General features: G+C 43.2%; 5 protein-coding genes across 7 annotated transcripts in view; 2 read left to right on the top strand and 3 right to left on the bottom strand.

Annotated features, from left to right (window-relative positions):
• Nucleotides 1–1,491, bottom strand: part of mam (neurogenic protein mastermind) — a 97,469-nt gene extending 95,978 nt beyond the window's left edge. The window contains exons 1-2 of one of the 2 annotated variants that reach the window (XM_018104174.3): nucleotides 1,312–1,491; nucleotides 546–633 (exon numbers count right to left, since the gene is read on the bottom strand). The gene's annotated coding sequence lies outside the window, so the exon portion shown is untranslated. The remainder of the gene's footprint in view (nucleotides 1–545; nucleotides 634–1,311) is intronic. The other variant, XM_018104175.3, reaches the window with a different exon arrangement.
• Nucleotides 1,492–1,763: 272 nt separating this feature from the next.
• On the top strand, nucleotides 1,764–6,601 carry Fancm (FA complementation group M). Its single transcript, XM_018104179.3, has 5 exons — nucleotides 1,764–2,480; nucleotides 2,541–3,227; nucleotides 3,288–5,582; nucleotides 5,639–5,847; nucleotides 5,919–6,601. The coding sequence occupies exons 1-5, from the start codon at nucleotides 1,887–1,889 to the stop codon at nucleotides 6,259–6,261; spliced, it is 4,128 nt and encodes a 1,375-aa protein (XP_017959668.1). The 5' UTR covers nucleotides 1,764–1,886; the 3' UTR covers nucleotides 6,262–6,601.
• Nucleotides 6,345–9,686, bottom strand: Tsp68C (Tetraspanin 68C). Its single transcript, XM_018104197.3, has 3 exons — nucleotides 9,273–9,686; nucleotides 6,807–7,865; nucleotides 6,345–6,442 (listed from the first exon to the last, which is right to left on the bottom strand). The coding sequence occupies exons 1-2, from the start codon at nucleotides 9,327–9,329 to the stop codon at nucleotides 6,813–6,815; spliced, it is 1,110 nt and encodes a 369-aa protein (XP_017959686.1). The 5' UTR covers nucleotides 9,330–9,686; the 3' UTR covers nucleotides 6,345–6,442; nucleotides 6,807–6,812.
• A 2,584-nt stretch (nucleotides 9,687–12,270) lies between these two features.
• Nucleotides 12,271–17,393, top strand: LOC108653571 (uncharacterized). Of its 2 annotated transcripts, XM_089260995.1 has the most exons (7): nucleotides 12,271–12,360; nucleotides 12,547–13,743; nucleotides 14,459–14,639; nucleotides 14,712–15,189; nucleotides 15,625–15,810; nucleotides 15,868–16,437; nucleotides 17,036–17,393. In XM_089260995.1, the coding sequence occupies exons 2-7, from the start codon at nucleotides 12,577–12,579 to the stop codon at nucleotides 17,304–17,306; spliced, it is 2,853 nt and encodes a 950-aa protein (XP_089117121.1). In that variant the 5' UTR covers nucleotides 12,271–12,360; nucleotides 12,547–12,576; the 3' UTR covers nucleotides 17,307–17,393. The 2 variants fall into 2 exon arrangements, with proteins under 2 accessions (XP_089117121.1, XP_017959672.1); XM_018104183.3 differs by lacking the exon at nucleotides 12,271–12,360 and having other exon boundaries at nucleotides 12,464–13,743.
• Nucleotides 17,394–17,628: 235 nt separating this feature from the next.
• On the bottom strand, nucleotides 17,629–19,917 carry Elp4 (Elongator complex protein 4). Its single transcript, XM_030383058.2, has 4 exons — nucleotides 19,632–19,917; nucleotides 18,566–19,560; nucleotides 18,260–18,494; nucleotides 17,629–18,191 (listed from the first exon to the last, which is right to left on the bottom strand). The coding sequence occupies exons 1-4, from the start codon at nucleotides 19,780–19,782 to the stop codon at nucleotides 18,097–18,099; spliced, it is 1,476 nt and encodes a 491-aa protein (XP_030238918.1). The 5' UTR covers nucleotides 19,783–19,917; the 3' UTR covers nucleotides 17,629–18,096.
• Between the last annotated feature and the right edge of the window lie 6,312 nt (nucleotides 19,918–26,229).

Below are 26,229 nucleotides of genomic sequence, written 5' to 3'. Positions count from 1 at the left end.
CAGTTTCGCAAGCGCTCTTTCAATTCGCTGTGCTACGAGGGCTGCCACATATATTTCCGATTCGGATTTGCAAATAAACAATAAAGCTTTATTAATTTAGAACGCTTTTGAAATTCTCTTCACTTCCATTAGTTTTACTGCCTCCAATCAGCTATTTCGCGTAAATTGGAAATATGTTTGGCTGCCCTCGCACCAATTAAATAATCGCATTAAGCAACACTGATGCCGATGTGTGGCGTTGTTGTTGCTTTTGCTTTTGCTATTGTCGAAGTTAGAGTAGCAGCACTTAAACTGGTCCGCAGCTTGATCTATTTTTAGTTAAACCCAAAGCTTTTGCAAAGCTCTTGCAAAAGTTCACAAAACTCAGCTGCAATCAATGTGAAGTATTTAATGGCCAAGGTCTTTATTGGCCCACCCACACGCACACACGCATTCACGCATACAAGCACACCCGTATACACGCACACTCTCACTCCACCAACAAAATTAAGTAAGGAGCAGAAAGCATAGAGAACTACGAATAAGAAGCAGATTTTGTCACTTACCCAACATTAGCACGGGGCTTGGCGATAATCCAATTTGATTTTTTTCATTAGTTTGTTATTTCAATGAGAGCGACGCGTACATAAACAGCTACAACGATAAATTTATTAGATTGCACACGCCAAAAACAACAACAACAAGAGCAGCGCGGAAATCAGTTCAAAATTGCGGCAGCTACCGCTCTCTCCTTCTCTTTATATGTGTGCATATGTGTGTGTCTAAAAATCAAAACAAAACACGACAAAAACACACACACAGTTGCATACGCAGAACGAGAGCGCGAGAGCCACGGCTACTCAGAGAGCGTAAGCATAGAAAAAGAACACCAACAACAACAACAACAAATTAAGTTGCGATCGTTGCTGTACAGTGTTGTTTTTGTTATTGTTGTTGCTGGAGCTGCTGCTGATGCTTATGTTGTTGTTGATTTTTATGGCTGCCTTTTGTTTTGACTGCAACATGTTGAATGTTGCAGCCAAGTCACACAAACACACACTCTTACAATAAAACACACACGCTCACACAGCGTCCAGCGACTGGCCCTAACGGTAAATGTACAAACTCTAGCAGCGCATAACTGAAACTCGCAATGTACAAACGAAATTATTTAATAAGCAGCATTTTATTTAATTAACGCATTTAATAAATGCAATTCAGACGGGTTGGTTTCTTTCCCTTTTGCAACGAAAGGACGCGCGCTTAAGAACTCACAATTGCATTGGAAGCCATAGAATTTTAAATATTTTATGTATTTAATTGGTTGCTTACTTTATTGAACACACACACTGAACATTGAACGTACACAGGTTTGTTTGTTTGTTAGATGTTCATGTCGTTAAACGTAAATATCCGCGACAAATGTACGAAACATCAAAAATTGTATAAAAAAACACCGCGTACGTGCTCTGCATACAACAGGAAAAAAAGCGGCACTGACGCTGTGTGACCGTATTCGGTGAAGCGTGAATTACCACAGTGCGGTCAGAAAACAGAAGAAACGCAGAATTACGGGACAGTGCTGTAAAGGTCCAACAGAAATGTTGTTTCAAGTGCATTAACCGAATTTTTTACTCTACTCATAATAATGTATATTACATTAGTTTCTATGATATTGTTTTATTGTTTTTTTTTTTATGAAATTGGCAATATGATGTGCCGCTCTTTATTATTGGTTTTTACATGGTTTCGCTGCTGTAAAATACCAAAACTTGCAACAGTCTGGCAACCTTCGTCCCACAGCTGTTTCAGTTTGCGAAATTTTCATTTCATATTTGTTTTTGTTTGCAATTTACGTAGTTTGTTTTGTTTCGGGTTTCTTTGAGTTCGCTTTTTTAAATGTAAACATGAACAACGATTGGCCTGCTGATGATGCTGAAATCGATCTGGCATTAAATGATGAGGCCCTGGGCAAGCTACTTGATACACCAACTAAATCAGAGCCAAAAGGTATATCCGAATGCGCTGGCTTCGATGAGAGCGCGGGTAACAATTGGCTTTACCCGAGCAATTTGCCGCTTCGCTCGTATCAGCACAGCATTGTGCAGGCGGCACTTTATCGCAACACGCTGGTTGTGCTGCCTACTGGACTGGGAAAAACCTTCATTGCTGCGGTTGTGATGTACAATTTGCATCGATGGTATCCGGAGAGCAAATTAATTTTCATGGCACCAACTCGTCCGCTGGTGGCTCAGCAGATCGCCGCGTGCCAAAAGATAATGCCATTTTGCCCGGAGGACACAGTGGAGCTGACTGGACGTCTGCCGCGTGCCAAGCGCGCGGAATTGTGGGCGACCAAGCGCGTCTTCTTTGCCACGCCCCAAGTGGTGCAATCGGATATGCTAGACTCGGGTGATGGATTGCAATTCCCCTACATGTCCATCAAATTGCTCGTTGTGGACGAAGCGCACAGGGCCAAGGGACGATATGCATACACGCAGGTTCAATAGTCAAGCAGCTTATCATATTTACATTAATAAAATGCAAAACGATTCAAACAGGTAACGGACTCGCTTATGGCTCGCAATCCTTACTTCCGCATGCTTGCTCTGTCTGCAACACCAGGACGCACCATGGAGGATGTGGCTGCTGTCTGCCGCAATCTGTGCATCTCCCATCTCGAAGTGCGCTGGGATGACTCCATAGACGTGCGGCAGTATGTGCACAAGCGCAGCATGCGCACAATTGTGGTGCCTCTCAATGATCGAATCAAGGAGCCGCGTGCGCAGCTTCTGCAAATCATCGATCCTTATCTGCGTCAGCTGATTACAGCAAATGTCCTTAAGGGAGCTCGTGGCAATATTTCGCGCAACAATCTGCTCTTCGACCAGAGCCGCTATCAGGAGCACGTATCGCGGGGTGAACGTCATCCGGAGCACAGCTTGATTGTCAGCAACTTTGCCATGTGCATTAGTTTGTATCACGCGCTGGAGTTGCTCGAGCGCCATGGCCTGCGCGTCTTTGTGAATAACTTTGATGCGGATGAGAACGGAAGGGATAAGTTTGTACTAAAGGATGCTGCGCTCAGGGAGCTGGTGGAGAAGGTCCGCCAAGAGCTAGGTGATAATCCGCTAGAGCACTCCACGCACACCATGACCAATGGGCAGGTGGCGCCGCTTCCTGCTAGCCTGGACTTTGGCCATCCCAAGTACGAGCAGGCCAGACAAGTGCTGTTAACGCATTTCGAGGTGGTTTCCATTGTCTATTGCCGATTGTCTACATTATTGACTAACGATGTCTTATTTCAGTCCCATCCAGATTCGCGTGCGATCGTCTTCTGCGAGTATCGTGAGTCCGTGATGCTGATTCAACGTTTACTGCTGCAGCATAGGCCGGTGCTACGTCCGCGCTGCTTCGTGGGCCAGAGCTCAGGAGCCAATGGAATTTGCGCCTTAACCCAAAAGGAGCAGCTGCAAATCATGTCGGACTTTCGCCAAGGCGTAAGCAACGTGCTGGTGGCCACGTCCATCGGCGAGGAGGGCCTGGATGTGGGCGAAGTGGAGCTGATTGTGTGCTTCGACATCTGCAGCTCGAACCCGACACGATTCGTGCAGCGCATCGGGCGCACAGGCAGGCAAAAGAAGGGCGATGTTGTCATGCTGGTCACGGACGGACGAGAGCAGCAGCTGCTCAAGGAAATGCTGGCCAACAAGGATCAAATGAATCGTAAGCTGCTGCAGTCGACGTTGGTCAAGAGCGCTTTGTACCAGCACTCGCCACGCCTCGTGCCGCCTCAATTTCATCCGCGGTGTGAACAGCGTCTCATGGAATCCATTAAGCCCAAGCCGCAGACACCTTCGCCCAAAGGAAAGGGACGCAGGCCGCCCGCACAGCCGACAGTTAAATGCCACGATCTGCGCAGGTATTTCCCGCAGACCCAAGACAAATTTCTGCAGGGGGAACCCACCTACAAAGTGAGCGAGGCCTCACAGCGGCTGCTGCAGGAGCAGGCGGCGCGGCAGAGCGTGCCGATAAGGAGCTTTCTGCTGGACACACAGGAGAACAATGAACCGATTGAGGCAACTCCTCCATTGACAGCTAGCAGCAGCAGCAGCAGCAGTCAGGAGCAGCTGCAGCGGCTGCGTAGGATGACGCGACTGCTGCAGGCAGCAAAACCTTTGGTCAGCGACTCGCAACGCAACCAGGATCTGGTGGCACAGTTGCAGGACAAGCAGCTTCCCACTGCTCTCAAGTTCTACCTTATCGAACGCAACGCACACTTTGTGCGGGACATACATGCCAAGATGCTAGAGCAACTGCAGCGTGAGTTGCCGGCAGCGCGCCTGAACTCCAGGCAACAGCGGACGCGAAAGATCTACGAGCTGCTGCAGTCGGTTTGCGGCGAGCACTTGGAACGACTCTTGGAGCAAGCCGAATCCAGCTGTGCAGAGCTCACGCTGAAGGATTTGCTGCAGCCCATGGATGAGCAACCTGTCTTCGAAAGAGTGTGCGCGGACATATTTGAGGGCCTGCAGGAGACGGGCATCTGTGCGGATAACCATGAGATGCTGCAGCAGCAGTGGGAGCAGCTGGAGCTGCGCCGCCTGGAGCAGACCATGAAAGAGCAGCTGGATAATGAGGCGACTAGTCTGTACGAGGACTGGCAGGACGAGGATACAGCCGAAGACGATTGCCTGCCCACAACTGAGGTCTCCACCTCTGTATATGAAAGCCAATGGGCGGAGGCAGCACGGCGCAGCTCCACGCCCTTACATGTGCGGCGGCTGCCACTCGACAAAGACTCCGCCGTAAACTCCACCCAGCTGAGCACCAACCTGAGCCGGCTCAATTGCCTGATGAGCGCGGCAAGCACGCCACTACAGAAGAATAAACAAAATAAGTCCTTGCTGGACGAGCTGGATGAAGATCTCTCGACCTTCGATCAGCTGGCCGAGCAGCAGGAGGCAGTTGCAGTTGAGGCCACGCCGGAAGCACTCGATCTGGACCTCAATGATTTCCTAGAGCCGCTGCCCGAGGAGCAGCTGCTGCAGCAGAAGGAGAGTCAGCTGGACCAAAGCGTTGGCTTTAAAGAGAATCAACCTGAGGCTCTCGACGAGCAGAAGACGAGTCCAGCTAAGGAAATGCCGCCAGAGGCTGTATCGCCGCCGCGCAACTTTTCGCCTGACATCTTTGCAGAGGATTCCCTATCGCCCTGGAAGCCAACAACAACTGCTCCAGCTATGAGCTTAGCCGCCAAATTGGCAGCCAAATCCACCTCTACGGCGTTAACTGCGCCGGCTAAGCGTACGCCGGAACGTGTGCCCGCCCCGCCCTCTGCTCAGCTCAAGTCTCCAAGTATTTTCGAGAATTATCTGCGTCGCATGCGAGGCCGTGGCCAGTTGTCCAAAGAGGCGCAGCGCATACACAGCATGACCAGCATGACCAGCATGGCAGCTGCTAAGCCACCTGAGCTAGAAGAGGACTCACCAATCGTGCGACGTCGACCTGGGAAGCGCAAGATCTATGACATATCCGATGAGGACAAGGCGGAGGTAACGCAGATCCTGGAGGACAGCTTGCAGGAGGTGCCTGCTACACAGCTGGTAAGTGCAGCAGTCTCTTAGCTTATTCTCGGACTCATTCAGTAATTGCATTGCAGCCAGAGCTACGAACGCCTCCGCGTCGCAAACGCGCCAATTTCAACGAATTCGTTCTGCAGGAGGCAGACCAAAGCGGATCCGATCACGAAGAGGACGAGGAAGCGGAACGCAGCTATGGTGCCTATCTAAAAGACTCGGTCATAGTCTCCAGCGACGATGAGGGACACAATGACACCACCACGCATGCCATGTACCTGCAGGGCATCAGGTGGGTTTGCCACTCCACTTCTCCACTGAATAAGCATTAACTAAATTCCTTCATGTCACCTTCTCTGATAGGAGTCCTGTGCATCGTCCTGGCGCCTTTAAGATACCAGCGCCGCGCCGGTTCGATGATGAGTTCATCTACTCGCAGCCTGTGGACCTTGAGCCTTCGCAATATTTGCCCAGCTCGTTTGTAGTGAATGATGACAGCGCCGTCAAAGAGGATTCGCACAATGTATCCGAGTGTCCGTTGGAGCGTGCCGAGCGCATACTCAAGGAGCAGCGACGCCAGCGACGGCGACAACGTGAAGGCGGAGGAGTCCCTGAGCCAGCAACTGCAGCTGCGAGAAGCAAACGACGACGCATCCAAACCCTCAGCGATTCCAGTGAAGAGGACGATGTGATCTTTTTGAACTGACTGACCCACTGATGGAGCTGTGCTTTGTCCTCAGTGCCATGTTCCCTGACTACTCTCATACCCTCCTAATAATTTAGTTTTCGTTTGTGATTTAACGCATAAGTTGAAGTACTTTATTTTAATTGTTTTATAATACTTTGGTTTGTTGTAGTTTACGGTTATTGTGCCAGTTGCCATTTAGCTTGAAAGAGAGCAAAATACGAGTTACATACGATTAGTTTTAAGTCTTGTGCAAAAGTACCTCAATCAAATCTGAAAATGTTCCATGTATAGATATTATGATTGCTCATATGTGCATATGTAGTATAAAAATAGTTATGTTTTATACAAATTTTGTAAATGCAGTGTGTTTTTATTGGTGCTATCTATTTCTTCTAGCTTCAAGATTTATAGCAGAGTAAATCTTGGAAATTATTGCAACTAATTTTGGTTGGAGACTCAAATTAATTAAAAAAGCTTTCTACATTTGTTAGAGCTATTTAAAATGGATACGGTCTAGCGGTGTCAAGTTGCGAGGTGCCTGATATGGTATTTGATAAGCTCACCTGTTTCTACACCAAGTAGCTTCTCGTGGGCGTCTGGTAGTCGCTGGCTATGGGCTTGAAGGTCGTGTTATGGCGCTGCTTGTACAGATCCCTGGGCTGGACGTACAGTTCCTTAAAGTCCTCGCTGCTCACATGCCGGCTCGATGACTGGCCCAGGCAGGTGCCCGCGCCCTGGCCACGGAGCTGCACCTCCGACTCGTAGATGTTGTCAACTAAGGCCTGGCGTGATTTGGCCGTGGGGCGTCTTCTGCCCTTCTGGCTGAAGGTCTGTGAGGATAGAGAGCTGTCGAGTCTGGCCTTCCGCGAAGCAATGCCCGTGCAGGTGAGTATGATGCCCAGCAGAACACTGAACTCCACCAAGGCCAGGACCAAGCTGGCAGCTAGAAATATGCCGTACTGCTCCCGATACCAACTGTCCAGATGCACCAGACAGGACTCGGTGTAGCGCTCCCGCTCGTACACAGAGCGCTCCAGTGCCTGGCACTGCGTCTCGTTGGCGGGCTTGGGGTCGAGGAAGGCCAATGGCTGTGGTGCATTGGCCAGAACGCAGCAGCTCAGGGGCACTGGCCAATTGCGTTGGCCATAGCTCTGGAGGCGCCACAGCGAGGTGTCGTAGTCGAGCGAACTGCGCATGCCGCAGCAGCCGAAGCGGGTCTGGGCCAGGTCCATGGCATTGGTGAACTGCTCCTGGCCGGGCACGCCGTAATTGCGCTGCAATGCCTTCACCATCTGCCCCTCGTCCAGGCTAATGCCCAGGCAGTGCGGCCAGAGGGTGATGGCCAAGCAGATGATCGACTCGGCCAAGAGCAGCACCACCACGCTCAAAAAGTAGACACTCAGGAAGCAATAGGTGTGCAGGCAGCTGGCCCAGAAGCCCAGCACGGAGGCCAGCACGGCCACAAATCCGGCTACGGCCAGGCCCAAGGCAATGTAGTAGAGCAGCGGCTGGGGCAGCGAACTGAGCTGCTCGCTGGGCGCGGCCAGAAGGCGGGAGAGCAGAATGCGCTTGTTGTCCGTATAGAGATAGCAGCCAGCCACAATCAGCAGCGTGCCACAGAGCTAGAGAGAGAGAGAGAGAGAGAGAGAACGAGTGTGTGAGAACGAGAGGGAGAGATGGAGTAACGAGAGGCAATTCATATTGTTATTATTTCGAGTTGTGTGAAAAGCTTGAGGTCTGCGCTCACGCAACGGAAGTTGGAGCTCGTTGGATCCATTACAACCTCCTCTCCGCCCACAAATTAGTTATTACCTGTTTTCAAATACCCTGTAATCAGTACATACTAGCCCAAAGGTGTATTATTTTACGAGATTAAGAGTTGAACTGATTATAAGGTTGTTATGTGCATATAGAAGGTGAAAGAATAGAAACATACTTGTAAGAAAAGTTATATTACCCAATAATCAATTAGACTTGTTATGAGGTATATTGCTCATATCGTTTATCTTTATGGCTTCAGTGACGTATTTATTTATTCTTTTTACTCGCTCAATTAGTGATAACAATGATTTATCAAATAAGTATTTTCAAGGAAATACTAAAAAATAAAAGCTCAATCAGAGGTATCTCTCGGAATGGAAGACCTTTTAAGCTGATTTTCTGGTGCCAAGCTGCGCCTGCGCCATGTCCGCCTCTTTCACAGCCAAAAAGCGTTGGCGAAAAAACTCTTGGACTGCTCCTCTTCTCTGCCACCCCCACCTCCTCTACCCACCTGTCCAATTGAAATGGCTTTTAATCAGCCAAGCATAGCCAAAATAAAAACAAAGTCGAGCAAATGAAAAATAAACAAATGGAGTAAAGTGCAACAGAGGCGATATGTGTATGCTCTAACAAAATCAAAAGAGTGGTTAGAAGATAAGAGAGAGGTGGACTTCAGATAAGATAAGTGTAACAACTGATCTTTTATCAACTATTTGATAGTTTCTTTGGAAAATCTCTATGTACGGTATGATCGGGAAAGCCAATAATAAATAAAAATGTTTGACTGAGACTCAATTCAAGTAAATCCCAAAGTTGGAACTAATAGAGTTTTTCATTGGCTCAACAGAAAACTCTAGAAGAGCAATTGTAATGAAACCATTTTTAATGTTTTTAAATGAGTTCTGCAAAAAATTGATTTTTAGAATACAGAAACCTCAGATAAATTTTCAAAACAAAAAATCCAAATAATAATAAGCTGTTAAGTTTAGTGGAGAATATTTTTAAATTAAAGTTTTTTTTTTCCTTAATAAGTCTTAATATTCTCTATGATAGAGATTTTCAAAGTAAAATTCACGTTTCATATAACTAAATTTTTAGAATATTTTTAAACAGTTTTCTGTTCTCTTTTAGCACATAATCAATATACCCCTAAGTTCACACCCAACTGAACTGCAACAAATGAAGTTTTACGAGTATAGGGCCTAGATTTCACCCAATACATATACATTATATATAGACCTATGTACACATATCCGCACAAAACTCACCAAAAATAAAAAATTGCAAAAGTTGAGCACAAATTTGTGATTAAAACAGCGCCCCATCTTTGGAGTCGTGTGGGTGTTGCTTAATTAATTAATTAAGTGAATTTGTACACAATTGAGCGGTCAGCGTTGTGGGGCATGTGGCAAGCAAAGCTGGTGGCTGCACATAGACTGTGTTTATCATTTTATGTCATTGCTGCGGCTGTTTCAGCTCTTTAGTTGGACGAAGTACAAAATGTGTAGGATCGAAGATTTTAAATCTTAAACGGCTTTTCTCGCAAGCAAACAAACGACGCGCTTGACGGCAAAACAATGACTGAAGAGCTCAAAACTAGATGCGGCAGCGCAAATGTTGTTGCCCCAACTTGTGGCACGTTGCTCGCGCCTGAATTTCAAGCAGAGCACAGCCAAGCTCCGACGCTCACGTCTCTGTTTTATGATCGGGGGCTCACGTTCTTTCTCTCCCTCTCTCTCTTTCTCTCACTCTCGTATGCTCTCTTTCAGTGCCTGTCATACTCTCCAGCTGCAGTCAAATGGAACCGCTTGTAAACAATAGAGCAACAACAACAATTGCAGTCATGGGAGATGGTCAGAACTCTGCATGGAGGAAAACTTGTTGGACAGGCTTATCTTTCTATAGGCGAGGGCTGCTAATAGAGTCTTTTCGTCTAGTTTAACGAAAAAATGTATAAAGCAAGACACACTAACGTAAAATGTTTATTTAAATAAATAAATAAATGTTAATACGTAATACTATATAGTTAGTAGTGTAGTTTTGTTTTCAATTACTTTTATTTTAAGACAATGTTCATTGCACAAATTGTTTTCGATAAAGTACGGTATAACGTGCGGCGAGAGGGGTTATTGTTGTTGTCAGATATTCCAATGCTAAGATTGTCATTTTAGCTCTTTTCCCGTCAGATCTGGCTTTTTTAGAGCCAGGGCAGCCACGAGCAGTAAGGTAAGTCAGAAATGCAGGAAGAATTTGAAAGCGAAAAGATGCGGCAATTCTAACTTTTTAGAAATTCGGGAATACTTTTTATACCCTGAACCCATTGAAAATGGGAAATCAGGGTATAATGGTTTTGTTGAAATGTATGTAACAGGCAGAAGGAGGCGTGGCAGACCCCACAAAGTATATATATTCTTGATCAGCACGACGAGCTGAGTCGATTCGGCCCTGTCCGTCTGTCTGTCCGTCCGTCCGTCCGTCCGTCTGTCCGTATGTATGAACGCGTCGATCTCAGAAGATATAAAAGCTAGAGACCTCAACTTTTTTTTAAAATGTCCGTATATATCGCGCGCAGATCGAGTTTATCACTAAAAAACGATAACTCATTCCGATACTTTTTTATCGATAAAAAAACCTTATCGAAGATCACTTAAAAAATTATATCTCCTACATCTTTCAAGCTAGAGTCTCCAAATTTAAAATGTATATAAAGATGTATTTTATACAATTTCGGTTTTTGTTAAAATTTACCCCCCACCTCGGTATACACATACATTTATACATCATGATTACGTTCTGAAAGTTTCATTACGATCGTACGTCTAGAAATTAAATTATTCCACAAATAAGTTCTCATAATATCGCCAACACTGCAGCGCAACCCAAGCTCAATGTATATACGTGTGTGTGTGTGTGTGTGCGTGTGTTTGTTTGTATGCGTGTGTGTGTGTGTGCGTGTGTATGTGCGAATTATTATTGAAATATCAGTTGCTCGAAGGGTTCAGGGGATCTCGTAGTCGAGCAGTCTCGACTAGAGCTTTCTTACTTGTTAAATGATGTTTTTAGTACACCCAATCTATTGAATGGTTTCACAATTTTTAGTATACATATTTTGCATCAATAACAAAATTAAGTCAAATCGGGATAAAAGAGGTCCATAGATGAACATTCATATATACCTTTACATGAAACATGCAATATTGCATTTCAATTTAAATTTGTTCGTCTTGCCAGCTAGATTTAGCTTGTTTTGCTGTAAAATATATGGCAACACTGCCTGTGACATCGAAAATATCTAAACCTTTGCATCAGCTCTCGCAAATGCTCAGTTCTGAGCGTGTTCTTTGCCTTTTTGGAGACACTTTAATTGTATTTTCTTGCTGACCTGCACTGCGCGTTTGCTCTGTCCCCCTCTCTCCGTAGCCAAACACTCTCTGTCCCACTCCCTCTGCAGCGTGCACGCTCTTGCACTCTTTCGCACTAGTTGGCTGTCCACTTTACCGTTGTGATCCACATGGCGCTGGCACTTCCGCTGCTGCTGCGCAATACGCATAGCTAAATCATGCAGCCACGAGGCCCCTGCCCCTCCCCCTGCGCACTCGTGGCCCATTAAATCATTCATTACTTCACTCTATTGGGTTGGGATTGGGGTCAAAGCTGTGCGCGCCATGCGCTGCCGCTCCGGCTGTGTGTGGGTGCAAGCACTTGCCAAGGGTTGGCTGGGCAATTAGAAAGCCCCGCAGCAGCGGCGGCAAAGATGCAAGTGGGGCTGCCCCACAATGCAATGGGTGCACAGAGCTAATCCAAATTGGGAGCTGGGGTTAAGAGGTGAAGCGTTCAATGAACTTGAGACGCGCCCAAGATACATACATATGTGGGCGGAAATCGGGCGTACAAATTGGTAGGGCAAAAGGGAAACGGCAAATTGAAAATAATATTAATGTGTGTATTATATATATATATATATATATATATATATATATATATATATATATATATATATATATATATATATATATATATATATACATATATGTATCCTGATAAAGATTTATTTATAGACGAACTTATGAAAAGTTTTGTCTCCTTCAACATTTATAAGAATTGATTTTTATGTCAATTTTATATAAATTTATTTCAAATATGCAAATTGTTTTGTTTTCGAACATTTTCAGATTTCTGAAAATATAATTTTAATTGATTTCGCTTATCCAAATTGATATCTAAAATAATCTCTTAATGTTTTTTTTGCTTCATCAGCATTAAAAGTTTTGGCAAATTTTTAGTTTCAAGAATTTTAGAGGGGAACTCTATTTTAAATTGTATAACTATTCCAAATATGATCTATTTTTGGTAAGGGTGCAACAATTTCGAAATGCTTTGCCCCTTCGAAAGATTCTTCACATGGGTTCTACTTAGAATATTGTTTCGAATTTTCCGATTCATTTGTGTAAACACATTTCCCATTGACATTTGGGTCAACTATCAATATATCGTCACGACAGACAGTCTAATACTTATCTTTATATTTTTGTATATGAACAGCACATTAGTAAACTTAGTTAAGAAAAAACAATGCAAATTTCGAAGACTGTGGAAACTGGTCATATCGAAAATGGTGAAAATGTAGAAATGGACAACATGCTGTGCGACCTGATCGACATACACAAGGTGAAGGGCAACGAGGAGGCGCTCCGTCGAGTGCTGCAGAGCATCTACAGCCAGCTGAATAGCAACAACGACGTCAAGTTCGGCACCAAGCTGTACGACAAGCTCATCTCGGTGGTGATTGCGGATAGGGCCAGCGTGCAGGTGAATCGGGAGCAGATCTCCAAGGTCCTGGACGCTGTGCAGGCGCATACCAAGCAGTTTCCCTGGTCAGGACTATGCCTGTTGCGAAAACTGTCGACGATATCGCTGTGCGATTCGACGAATGCGGAGGATGAGCCGGAGCAGCTGCATCCGCATGCCGGGCAAATACTCGAGCATATGCTGGACGACTTTGTGCGTGAGCTCGGGCTCGAGTACACCTGTTCGCCGCAGCTGTTTGCCGTTATACGAAAGCTTTTGCAGTCGGAGCTCAGAGAGAATCGTAAGTTGGCCTATTCGATAATGCGAAAGTTGCTGCAGAGCATTGGCAGGAGCGAGGACTTCCACAAGGACTGCCCACAGCTGCAGCAGGCACTCAAGTGCGTGGAGCCCCACTGGCCGGCCTATGTCGTCATCATGGAGCAACTGGAGCAGGACGACTCTCACTTGGTGCTGCCCATGCTGAGCGGCCATCTGCCGCGCTTTGTGGCCTGCAGCCAGGACAATGACTGGCTGAGCTGGCTGCGAATCCTCTACCTGCGACTGCTCGAGAACCGCAACAAATTCGTCGTGCGCTGGACCCTGGAGTACTTCCTCTCACATTCCACTGTCTCGGAGCTGCGTCGAGCCAATCTGCTCACCGAATTCCTGGCTGCCACCAACAAAACGGATCTGTACGATGCCGAGGACTACTTGCTGCCCGAGCAGAACATCAAGACCTTTGTCCAGAATAGTGGAACGGTGAATTTTCTCGAGGCCCTGGTCCTGGTGCCGTGGCAGAGCCTCCCCCTGCTCCACTGGCTGCGCAGCATGCCTCCACGCCAGCCACATGTGGCTATGGCGTTAATCCTGAAGATCTGCGGCCATGTCAAGTCGATGCAGCACGAAACTTTGCGCTACGAGGCACAGAATCGAATGTTCGACATATTTGAGGTAAGGTTTTAGCCGAGCTCTTTCCGATAAATATCCGTTAATAATTCACAAAGTGATACGGGCATATCGATGTTGTTTGAGATTCGTTTGTCTGGCTGTTCAAGACGAACCATTTCCCCTCTCTTGAAGCAATAGAAATTTTTTTGTACACATACCCATTAGTACTATTATAAAAGGGTTAATAATGGCACAATATTGTAAGGCATAACGTTCAGGTATTCCCAATATACGTAGGACAGTATTGTATTTCCGTTATGGTATTCGAGATTTGCAATTGAAAATGTGTACTTGCATAAAGAACCCAAACTATGGCTTATATAGGGAGCGTGCTGAAAAAAACATTTAAAGACAGAAGCAAGATAAAGCTTTACAGTTATACTCGTAAAGATGAGTGATATCTATAATTATTCTAATCATTATTATTACTAGTATTATGAGGTTTATATGTATTTATTTTTGCTAATATTATTAGTACTCATGGAAAATGAATGCTGTAAAATTTAAACAAGATTACGTGAGACTAAATATTTAAGCCGATACTTTTAATGTAAATCTAATACTTTTAATACTTTTAATGTAAAACTAAATATTAAATAAATATTTAAACAGATACTTTTAATGTAAATGCAATACTTTTAATATACTTTTTTCAATGTAAGACTAAACATTAAAACAGATTCTTTTAATGTATGTAAATCTTTCAATTCTCTTTCAGACAACAATTGAAAGTTTTTCCCTGGGCGATTATATACAGTTTATGAGGGCCCTTTGCAGCAACAGTGATAATTTTTGCAGGGATCACAAACGATTTGCAACGAAAATTGCCACCTGCAATAATATAAGTGAGGAGCTGGTTCACTTTGACAAGAATCTATTCGTGATTATATATCGCACAGGTAAAGCCGCGAGAGAAAAAATCAAAGAATTTAGATAATAATTCATGGATATGCGGCTCTCTTATGTTTCAGATGTCAAAATAGGTATTGAGCTGCACAAGAAGCTGAGCCAATTGCCAAAGGATCAGCATGGCTGGTGGCGTCTCTTCTCCTTCTTTTTCAGTCTCAAGCTCGAGTGTGCGAGCGAGAGAATGCAAATACTCGACTTCTATCAGGAGCAGTACGATTTGAATATCGATGAGATGGAACGCTTCACGGACCTCAACGAGCTGCAGCAGTACTTGGTGCACAAGCTCGAGTGCGACACGGATGAAGAAATATCCTTTGTGCTGCATCGCGCTGTCGATTGGTTTACGTGCGAGAGACTCATCAGCTGGAACCAACTGGACGAGCTCAACCTAAAGCCGGCGGAACTCCTTAACCAAGGCACAATTCTAACGGCTCAGCGTATAGCGACTTTATTGAATGGAATCGAGGATCGATTAGAGGATGAAAGCATACTCAAGTCCCTGATAGCATATCTCAAGCAATTTCCAGATAGTGTCCTGGTGTAAGTACACATATATGTACATGCGAGTGGGATACCTAGTGCTACATTGGGTAATGGTATTTTGTAAAGAGAGTGAAGAAATATTTTGTAGATATTAAACAGAGATCAGATATATTTTAGTTGTTTCTATGTGAAATATCCTGCACTACTGAAAAATTTATACACTTTTTATACATTCATATTCAAATTAATATAATATATTTAGTATAGTAAAATCAGATATTGCTCAAAGAAACTCACTAATTAGTGGATAATCATACATATTTATAGATTAAATACGTTTTATTGCGTAGGCTTATCATAGAATATGCTTATGACGGATGGCCTCAGTAACTATATTCACTATGTATGCTAGCTTGAAGGGTATCGCCTAGTTGATCTCTCTTAACTTTTAAGGTATTCTAATCATATTTGTACTTTAATTTTCACATGTAGCGCCACAGCCATTGTGAAGTACACCTCCGCGCATTGGTCCGTTGAGGAAAGCGATCAGATCTTATATGATGTCCTGGAGGCGAGCCAGTTCCTCAATATAAACATTTTGTGCTGCACGAAGAGCGTGCCCACAGCGCTGCTGATACGTGGCATACTCTCGGGCAATCCGTTGTCAGGCGAAAAATGGTAATGCAGTCAGTTTAGGTTATCTGTTCAATCTCATTTCTTTTGTCCTTTCCGCAGCATCGAGTACGGCTATTTGATAAATCAGTACAATTATTTCTTTACGAGCTGCAGGAAACGGGATAGTTATATTAATTTTGTTATTGAAGGCAAATCGGATTCGCACCCACTGATCGACGAGCTGCTGCGCATCAACAACGAGATGATCGAGAGCTACGTTGAGAACTGCAAGGATCATCGCATCAAGATGCGAATAGCGCGCGCCTTGCTCAGGATAACGTTTAAGGGACCCAGCTACTGGTCGGACCAGCTGTGGAAGGCTCTGCTCGCTGTCAACGAGCATGACAATATCCGATACATGTATGAATGCTTGGTGGCACGCTGTTTGCCCAGCGCCGACCACTTGCTAAAGCGTCTGCAGCAGCTGAATGAGCTCAAGTCCTGCCAGCAGTTGTCCCTGATCTCCGTGCTGCACATCTACTGCCTCAGTAAGTACAACGGGATCAAACTGGAGCAACTGCAGCGCATTATCGACATTCTGCTGCCGCTGACCATGGACGCCAATCTACAGATTCGACTGTTCGCTCAACTGGTGCTGCACAGGCTGTTGCTGCAGCTGGAGGATAACAAGTAAATGTGTGGAAATCTTTGCCAGATCTGCTATAGGAAATTAGCTTAGCTCAGAGTTAGTTTGACAAATGGGTAGTCATATACTAAGTCGACTAAGATTACAATCAGTCAGTTATACCGATCTATTCCTACAGGAGTTCTGCTATATCACTCTTTGAATGATTCGTCCATATTTCGATTTCCTTTATATACATATAATATAGTTAGTTGTATTATTATGTTAAAAAGACTTAGAATAACGTAGACAACCGACTTGGCTTACATGGAGTCTCATAGATCTACATCTTAATAATGCATATAGTCTTTCGATTCGTCTTGCTTGGGCTTCTTTCTAGCCAGATAGTCTCAAGGTGAGATTCAATATTGTGGTTACATAAGACGGTTTAGGATATAAATTGAGTAAGGACAGAAGTAAATCAACGAAATGTATGGGGCTTATATATTCCCAGTATCTGTTTCCATTAGCTGAACGAGACTACAACAAAAATATTGTATAGTTATTATGATTACGTTTAGCTAGGCAGATAGATAGATGCTTAGGCCAAATTACGATTACATGTCATATACATATATGGAATACTATTCTGTCCATTTGCAGCATCAAAATTCCCGGCGTCACCAACATGAAGCTGGCCATTGAGAGCGGTCTGGGTCACAAGCTCTCGGAGTGTCAATACGAGGGACGATTGCTGCTGCCCAAGATCTGTTATCAGACTCCCGATGGACTGCAGGCCGCCGACTTTATACTATATATGACATATGCACCGTGCGACGAGTACTTTGCCGATGCGCTGCGACCGAACATGAAGCTGAAATCGGAACTCGGCAAGTATCGCAGCAGTCTGAAGTACAAGTGCCTAACCGCATAGGCGAGAGCTGCAAATGTTTTAAAAATACTTTTAAGATATGTTGAAGGCTAAGGATCGAACAATGCAAATATACATACTCAAATAGTATCCTCTTTTTACTTTCACATTATAGATATTGCAGAGCTTAAATTGCTAGTTTTGTAAGTAAGCGATGACGAATCCTGGAAGAGGAAACTCGGATCTGATGTACATATACACAAACATATGAAAATCTTTTCAAGATTTTTAAATAAAATTTATAATAAAAATAACTTTTTGTACTAAAATTTGTATAATTGTAAATCAAAAAAATCGAATTGTATATTAATTTTAAAAATTTCAATGGCTTTTTGTTGTTGTTTTAATACGTACATATATATAACTACATAAAATCTTACAAATTGTTTGCTCGTATCTCATTTTGTTTTTTTAGTTTTCCTTTTAGAAAATTGTTTATACAATGTATATATGGAAATCGTTTTTGCGGGCGCACTCTGTATACATTATTATTATTATAAACTATTTTTAAATAAGAAATAAAACTTGTAAAAATCGGTTGTACTAATGGCAAGAGCGTTCAATAAACGCCGATGCACTATATTTTTGTATATATAATTGGTATTTTGTTGTTAATGTTCTTTTTCCTTGTTTTTTTTTTTTTTCAGCAGTTGCTGCGGGTTTCAATTTTGATTTGTATTCGCACAGCTTGGGTTCCTTCATTTGCGCAGAGACAGAGTATGTAAAAAAAAGTTTAGGTTTAATGAAACAACCAACAGAACGTGGCCATAATATCGGCGTCCATAAACAGGCACTAGAAATCCATGGAAACATTTGAATTGACACCGCAATTGGGCATTGGCAATACGTCTGCACCCTTGGCTGTTTGCTCCGTTGACTCTTGCAGATCTGTGGGAGAATGCATAGAAAATATTTAAAAGAAGAATCTATAATAGACTACCATCAAATCTCCTCACCTGGCGGCAAATGCAGCTTTTCGATGACAAACTTCTTGCGACGCAATTTGAAGGCCAAGTCGGTGGTCTCCGGCATGTGCACGGCCAGCGTATTGATGGCGGTCATCTTGTGCAGATGCAGCAGGCCGCTGTACTCCTTGAAAGCAGGATGCGTTTCGCGCTCAGAGCCGGCAAACGACTCCAGCTCAATGGCATAGTCGACCAATTGACGAATCTTGGGCACCAAGCTGCTGTCCTGTAAAAAACAAATCAACATGAATGAATACAAATATTATAGATGAGCAGAGTGAACAACTTCAAACTCACATATTTAGCTATCAGGTGCATGGGCATTGTGATGAAGCAAACAGCAGTGTAGCTGCGCACGCTGCCACGCAATATAGTTAGAAACTTGAGCAAATCCTCGGCAAAGTGATCGTCGTACCACAGTGGGGAGCCCAGCGAGGTCAGGCAGACCCTGCACAGATTCTTCTCCTGCATGTTGGCGCCCGGCTCAAAGATGGGGTCGTTGAGCTGCAGTTGGATATAATTGAGCAGGCGATCGTAGCGTGCGTTGTAGAAGAATTGTGGCTTGCCAGTTGAGGGCGATGCAGTCGGCGTTGTTGTGGTTGTTGTTCCAGTAGTGCTTGTCGTATTATTGGCAGTGCTGTTATCCATATTGTTATTATTGTTGTTGTTGATGTTGCTGGCAGTTTTTTGGCCGTCGGACTGCTCCATGGGTGTAGCTTCAGTTTCACCAGCAGCTGCTGCTGCTTCAGGGGAAGCAACTGCTGCTGCTTCAGGGAAAGCAACTACTGCTGCTTCAGGGGAAGCAACTGCTGCTGCTTCAGGGGCAGCAGCATCAGGTGGAGACTGTTCCGAGTCCGCTTTGGATCCCACAGCCTGGGCATACGAGTAAGGCATTGACTCGATAGGATCCAGCAACCAGCCAGGATTGGTCAGTTCGTTTGTTTTCTTATCATTCCATGTGATGGCATTCCCATAGGAAAGCATCATAGCATCCATGTGCTCCATCAAATTGAAATGATGTCCAATTTTCGCAGTGGCCTGCTCCGAGTTGACCAACGGCAAATCGTTGTAGCGAAACGCAATGCGAAGTCCATTTTTGTCCGCCTGTTGCTCCTGCTCCTGGCGCTGCTCCTGCTCGATTTCCTCGTCAGTTAGAGGCTTGGGCAGGCGACGCAACATTTCAGCTGGCGAATCATCCAAGCTGCCAAGGAAGAGCTCCTGCTTGGATAGCAGACCCTCAGCCAGGAAGTACTTGACCAGCACCTTGGCGTGCGTCATGAAGCGATCCTCCTCTAAAGAACACAATAAGTTAAACGGTTAACAGTTATTGGACGACTACTTATTGCTTTATTGCGTTGCTTACCAATCAGGCATATCGAACCGATGGGCAGACCACCGCCTAAAATCAGATCAAGCGATGGATTACCGCTGGAGGTGATCACCTGGCCAGTGTGTGGGCTAGTGCGCGTGCCACGAATTGGCTTTTGCACGGTCCGTTTGCGAAAACTCGTCATGTCTCAACAATTTTCCACTATTGCGTTACGTTTTTATCAGTTCTCCCTTTTTTTTTGTTTGCCGGGAAAAAGAAGACAGAATGTAAATGTGTGCAAGGCAAAATAAGCCAAAAATGGGCGAAAACTATATTTCAGTATTTTACAGCGAATTAAGTATTTTTACATGGTTTACTTTAAAGTCACTACCAAAATCGAAAATAATATAAATAGATAGCATACACATAGTAAAAAAATAAATACATGGCAAATCAAATATTCATTGCTGTCAAAAAATGATTTATTTACTCTAAGATGTGCCCGTCACTGTTAAATATGATGTTTTATAGTGTCATTTAGAAGTAGTTTTATGTTGGCGGGTTAGCGAAGGATGGTTCGCATATGGAAATGTACTAAATATTGACATAAACGGTATTCCGGAATTCGCTAGACGTATTAGTAATCATGTTTCGGCTATAATATTTACAGTTTATTAATAGATAAAGATTTTGATTAATATAAATAACCCAATAGTAAGCCAAAATGTACTTAAAATAGGTATATTATTTTCCTTGTAGAGGTTAAGACAGCACGAAAACTCTGATCGACTAACCTCCACACAATGTGACCAAATTTGTAGAACTATTTCCATTCCTCGCCACCATGCGATGTTTTGCACAATTGTTCTCAAACTATATTTCTTAGCAATGAGCAGTGACTCCAAAACGGTTAGGTTTTCAATCTTGGAATATACAATATCCTGTATTTTGATTATCTATATAATAGTTACCAGAGTTAGATGTACGAACTGTAATTTAATTCTGCCCAGACGAACGTCCTGACCACACAGGCAACAATTTAGCAAATCAAACATCGTGCGTATTACTCTTAAGCGTCTGCGGCAGCTGTCACGCCCACCATCCTTTTTTAACGAAAGGATAATTATGCCCAATTTGCGCAAAAAGGATGCAGCGGCTGTCTATTTAATTACAGGATAGGCAAGCGGTTTCCCTATAAGTGGCTAACAAGGATATTGATAAAAGGCTAAAGAAAAGTCAACAGGACTTCAGGAAGGGGTTTAGGTAACGGCTCCAAAGGCTTGTAAGAGGGAACTAGTTCACAGTGGACTCTTTCTAGGAAGGACACAGCACACGCAAAAAATAAAAGTCAAAATCAAAGCAAAAAGAGGAGAAGGACACAGGACATACAGTTAGGCAGTCGAATGGCGACCGAATGGCGTCAACCTTCTGCGTGGGAAAGGTAAACAGCCAAAGGACAATAAATTACGGCTGTGCACGGCACACACAACGAGCACAATGCAGGACAATCATTATTGATTGCAAGCCCATACGACAGGAGCGAGAGGGACAGGGAGAGGGAGATACTGGCGAGTCCTGCTAAATCGCAAATGTGTGCGTGTGTGTGTGCTGGCAAAAGGATTGCGCATCCTTGTATAATTTATGGTCAGCCTGACCAGCAGCTGGCCCGCAGCCAAGTCAAGCCGAGCCAAGCCAACCACCCGCCGCTGCTTGCTGTGAAAAAGGACCTCACCGATCTCGAATCCTTTGACTCGTTTTAATTACGAATTTATGTGGCATGGTAAAATGCCTTTCGACATGGCCAATGGCCAATGGTCAACGATGGTCGACGGCCGACGGCGCAGGCGCAGCGAATTCATATTTGGACTGGTCGTAATCATGCGGCAGGACGAAAGGATATATGAATACGCATACAAATCTATATGTAGAGTGAAAGTGTGTGCGGCATGAAAAGAAAACATATGGCTGCGACTCGAAATCTAAATATAAACGACGCGTGTCCAAAGAAAGAGCAGCAAGTGTTGAACGAGTGCCTCTCAAACTGTTGCAGCTGTGACTCTTCAACTGATCGAGGCTCAAGCTAAGCTGCCGTGAGAGTGAGTCGCTGGAAGTTTAAGCGAAGAATATCCGACAATTGTTATTCATAAATATTTTATAGAAGGATTGATTTACTACTGACCGTGGCGTATATTGAGCTCGTAACAGAGATGCAGACAGCTTTGAATATCACAAATAAATAATCCATGGAGTAGTAATAATTTGAAAATAGTACATAGTGGTGGAAAATGGGAATGACTGAGTTTCAACAGAAAAGAAGAAACCGATGGAAATAAAGAGCGTATTTTCCAGAATAATTTATTTGTGAATGCAAGATAAATTCTACATAAAATTTAAGAATTTTACTGAAATTCTTTTCATTTACATTTTTCAAAGAAGACTTTCAAGGACTCTAACCATTAATACTGATTGATGATTTTATAATTCAAAAAAATAAAATAAAATATCATATATAGTGCATAGCCATGCTGTATGGTCAGTGATAATAGTTAAGGAGTCAGAAGTTTTTCTCTCTCTTAAGGAGTCTCAAGTTTCTCTCTCTTTTTGTCTCCCCCATATCTTTCTATTTCACTCTCACTCTCTCTCTCTCCGCCTCTCTCTACTTCCCCCTATGCCCTCCTTGTCTCTCTCTCTCCCCCGTATATGTGATAAATAGTTGGGTGCTTCGGCAGCTGACAGGATGTTAAACGACAAATTAACTCGACTAAAATCCAGTTTTATTTTTATAGTCGTTGACATTTTTTTGTAATGAATTTTTTCAGACTAACCCCAAAGGACATTTTCGATGCACGCGCTTAGGAAATGATTTCTATATCGAACGAACGAGACGCAACTCCTGGTGGAGCATGAGGTAGACAGAGAGAGTTAGAGAGAAAGAGAGAGAGAGTGTGAGAGGGAGTTTCAGAGTATTTTCAAGTGTTTGTGCTGGCGTTCATTTAGACAGTTTCAAGTATGTGTGGATGTCCTTTTTTAAGAACATCCTTTTTAGCAGGGTATTTCTTGAGAATAACACGCTCTTAAATGGATGCAGCGAAAAACCTTTTGGATATGAAAATATTTTTTTGTTTTTGCAATTGTAGAGAAGTGGAAGTTGAATGTGATTTATTCGTATATACATACATACATTCGTATATACATATATTTTCATAGAGAAGGACTTTCTTTCCTATATTTTGGGTATTTCACAATCCTATCGTTTTTTCTTACAATGTAAATGGAACTTCGATTTTTGTATGAGCCTTGATCAGAAGAAGTCTCATGTTTTCATTCCGTGATAGAAGATTTCAAGATAGAATTTTGATCCTTCCTGATTAATACAGTTCTCTGGTTTATTTACAGGGTATTTCATAGTTGTCAGGCTGCAAGTTTCAATTGATTATCCTGTAGTGCTGTTGAGTTTTGATTGAGACGAAGTTGCCCTGTTTTTTGTTGCTTGACATTGCTTCTAGTCGTAGCTGTAGGCGTTACATGACGCACGCAGGACATACGAGACATACACATACACACACACACACACACTGTGTGCTCACATATATGTGCTGCGTGTGTTCTCGCAGGTAAATTTCGACTACTAAGCTGGCCCCACCCACAACCATCACCGCCCCGCCTCGCTTCATTTCATTTTAAGCTACGTTTTTTGGTCGTTTTTTCGTTTTCGTTTTCGTTTTTCTTGCGATGGACATTCGTTGGCTCATGTCCTGATGCTCTTGTTGGTCGCTAGGATACCCTTTTTTTCCTTTTAAGGCAGCCGCCTGTTATTTGATGCCTTGTTAACTTTCATCTGCGAGTGGGCGGGGCAGGAATTCGGCTTGTTTTAGCTTGTTTTTTTTTTTTTTGCCAGCTTCTTGGGGCAGCTTCTTGTTTTTCAATGAATGTCCTTTCTGGCTAGGACAATGCGTGTTGCTGCTGCTGCTGCTCGCTTTCGTTTTTCTTCTAATGAAAAGAAAAGTGGGCTTTCATTTTCCAACATTTTTTGTATACTATTTTCATTTTTTTTTTTTCTTATTTTTTATTTTATTCTCTCTGAGCTGGGATGAGTCCGCTGCGTGGTATTCGCTTTCATGTACCTTGGAGTTTATTAGCTTTAAGCTGGGGGGCAATGCGACTCTGTGTCCGTGTGTGTGTGTGTGTGTGGACAGCTCTTTGGGTTACCTGGGCAGCCAGGTGCCTTTGAAAATTAAAGCAATTATCGCTAAAGGTTACGAGGCAAACAGTTTAAAAACCTTCCCAAAAATGTGGCAGTCTTTTATAGTAATATTTTACGTTAAGCTCAACTCTTAGTCTGGTCTCTCGGCACATATGAACATATAATAAAGAATAATATATTTTCATGCTAAAGAAGCTTCTCAACAGTTTAAAATTGTAAATAATAATTGTTTGCTTACATTAACTAGTCACATTTGAGCTTAATGCTTCGACTAGCCTTTCAAGCATATATTGAAGTTCATACAAATAAAAAGCTTTCTAACTCTCTATTTATTAAAGTATTATTCAGCTAGAGCTTTACGGCTAATGAAATTTATCGGTACATTTTTTTAAAATTATAAATAAATTATAACACGATTGATTATAAATATTGCTTAACAATATACACATATATCTAAACATGGCAATTCTTCAAGCTCATGTAAAACTTTGCACTATGATATCAGAGCTTCTAGTTTTGTATAGTTAATTTTTATTAATTTTTGCATGAACGATGGAGCAAAATCAAAATAAATCATGCAAAATCGGAGTTTCATTTCATGTTAGTCGCAACATTTACGAACACTACTTCCGATGTTTATAGATATTAGAGTTTCATTTCCATATTTCACACGCTGCTCACATGACGCGCCTCTTCATTAATAACCCAACAAACATATCCTGTCACACTCGAGTAAGGTGTCCAAGTGCCTGTGCAGCTGCTCTGTCCGCTGATCCTCTGACACGTTGAGACAGGATGTCTTTCTCGCTGGGGCCCCACCAAGGCAAGAGGAAGAGCTCTCTTAACCAGTGCTCGTAAATATTTTGAAGGGCTTGCATCGTTAACAATTCTTGAATTACCCTCGAGCGAGTCATTTATCAACTCGAATGGAGGTGTCGGCCCCCAGCTCATTTTGATTGGCTGTGCGAAAGGGTTAAGCAAGAGCACAACCCTTGCGTGCAACCCCTAGTCAAAGCTCGACTGCAGCTTTTCAATGGCTGCTCGCCAGCTGCGACATGTTGATTTGCTGCCCTTTGTTCGGCTGCTCAGCAGGCAGTCGAAGCTTTCAAATTTGAAATTTAAAGGAATTCAGCGAGTCTGGCTCTGTGGATTCCGCTCGACTGCATCGCAATGGGCTCCAGCTGCTTTGTGGTTTTAATTGCGTAAATATTTGGCCTGCCTGTGGCCAAGTGCCAATCCAGCCGTTCAGTCTGTACTACCTTGCCGCACCGCTCTAAGCCGCTCGCTTAGGCACCTTGCTGTACAACACCCTTTCGGCCATGCGAAACTCACTATTTCCACAGCTCTTTTGTCGGCGGATTTTCATCTAATCGCTTTGTTTTGTAGGTGATGGCTTAGGATTTAGAGCGCTGCTTTGCTTTGATGTCGCAAAGGATTACCGCGCAGTGGGACAAAAGAGATGTATGCATGTACCTAGAAACTGCGCTTGAAACACCCTGTAAATGGAAGGTTTCTGAAATGATATGGGGAGTATAAATGATGTATTTTAGATGAAACTTGAACTTGATTGATGCACTGAATATATTTTCAATTCAGACTCAGACAATGCAGTTTATCTTTGGTACATCAACTCTCAAAGACCCCTTCTGGAATTTATGGACTTCAAAAGGGAAAACTTTATGAATGAGCAAAATTTTTATTAAAGGTCAGCAAATTGTTTGGAAAACTGATTTTCATTATTATTATGTTTTAAAGTATGGCATATGTGAAAATAATCAAAAGTTCAGAATCAATTCCTTATCGCTCTTCCAAATATAACTTGTCTGTATTTCCTCCCACTCATGAGCAATAGTCGTTTTCCTGAGGGTTTCGAGGCTGGCCGATTTTTTACTTCGTATCTTGCTCTCCAAAATAACCCACAGAAAATTAATCAGCCTAAATAACAGGGCCCAACACAGACCGATTCGAGCATAAACTTTGTAGAACACCCTCTAAGTCAAAGAGTAGACTTCAGTCAAAAATACCGTCTAAAAATAATATATGGTTTTATATTCAAACAGTTTGAGTTACGATTATTTATTTATTTTTTAATATAAATTAAGCTTGGAAGCTTATAAGTATTACCAGATACACACAGTATTTCGAAGGAATACATACTTAGGATGGCGGTAGACCAGAAAAGAATCCGGATGACATGTATCGCACCGTCTTATCCACAAAGTGAATAGACTCTGCTTCTTTTTACTTCTTGTAAAGACATATATCTATATTACTATATATATTACGAATTCTAGATGCGAAACCCACAAAAGTATTGAAAAACCAACCCTCTACAGAAAGCCCCCTTCGACATTATCTAATTAGAGTAAATATAATTAAAAGAAAATGAGAACGACTCTCAGTTGCACGTGTCGTCAGGAAGTCCCCAATGTCAGGCCATTCTCGGAA

This window comes from Drosophila navojoa, chromosome 5, assembly GCF_054131105.1.
Source record: "Drosophila navojoa isolate 15081-1374.11 chromosome 5, UAZ_NAV_1.0, whole genome shotgun sequence".
In the NCBI taxonomy this organism is placed as follows: domain Eukaryota; kingdom Metazoa; phylum Arthropoda; class Insecta; order Diptera; family Drosophilidae; genus Drosophila; species Drosophila navojoa.
This window is presented reverse-complemented; position numbering and strand designations above follow the sequence as displayed.

What these genes read in the sequence shown, in the direction of transcription:
- Fancm (XM_018104179.3), top strand. Translation starts at nt 1,887, where the DNA reads ATGAACAACGATTGGCCTGCTGATGATGCTGAAATCGATCTGGCATTA. An exon ending in GACGATATGCATACACGCAG is followed by an intron (nt 2,481 to 2,540) that starts GTTCAATAGTCA and finishes CGATTCAAACAG; the next exon opens with GTAACGGACTCGCTTATGGC. An exon ending in AGGTGCCTGCTACACAGCTG is followed by an intron (nt 5,583 to 5,638) that starts GTAAGTGCAGCA and finishes ATTGCATTGCAG; the next exon opens with CCAGAGCTACGAACGCCTCC.
- Tsp68C (XM_018104197.3), bottom strand. Translation starts at nt 9,329, where the DNA reads ATGGGGCGCTGTTTTAATCACAAATTTGTGCTCAACTTTTGCAATTTT. An exon ending in TTTGCAATTTTTTATTTTTG is followed by an intron (nt 7,866 to 9,272) that starts GTGAGTTTTGTG and finishes CTCTCTCTCTAG; the next exon opens with CTCTGTGGCACGCTGCTGAT.
- LOC108653571 (XM_089260995.1), top strand. Translation starts at nt 12,577, where the DNA reads ATGCAAATTTCGAAGACTGTGGAAACTGGTCATATCGAAAATGGTGAA. An exon ending in TTTCCAGATAGTGTCCTGGT is followed by an intron (nt 15,190 to 15,624) that starts GTAAGTACACAT and finishes TTTCACATGTAG; the next exon opens with CGCCACAGCCATTGTGAAGT. An exon ending in CTGCAGCTGGAGGATAACAA is followed by an intron (nt 16,438 to 17,035) that starts GTAAATGTGTGG and finishes GTCCATTTGCAG; the next exon opens with CATCAAAATTCCCGGCGTCA.
- Elp4 (XM_030383058.2), bottom strand. Translation starts at nt 19,782, where the DNA reads ATGACGAGTTTTCGCAAACGGACCGTGCAAAAGCCAATTCGTGGCACG. An exon ending in CGGTTCGATATGCCTGATTG is followed by an intron (nt 19,561 to 19,631) that starts GTAAGCAACGCA and finishes TGTGTTCTTTAG; the next exon opens with AGGAGGATCGCTTCATGACG. An exon ending in TGCACCTGATAGCTAAATAT is followed by an intron (nt 18,495 to 18,565) that starts GTGAGTTTGAAG and finishes TGTTTTTTACAG; the next exon opens with GACAGCAGCTTGGTGCCCAA.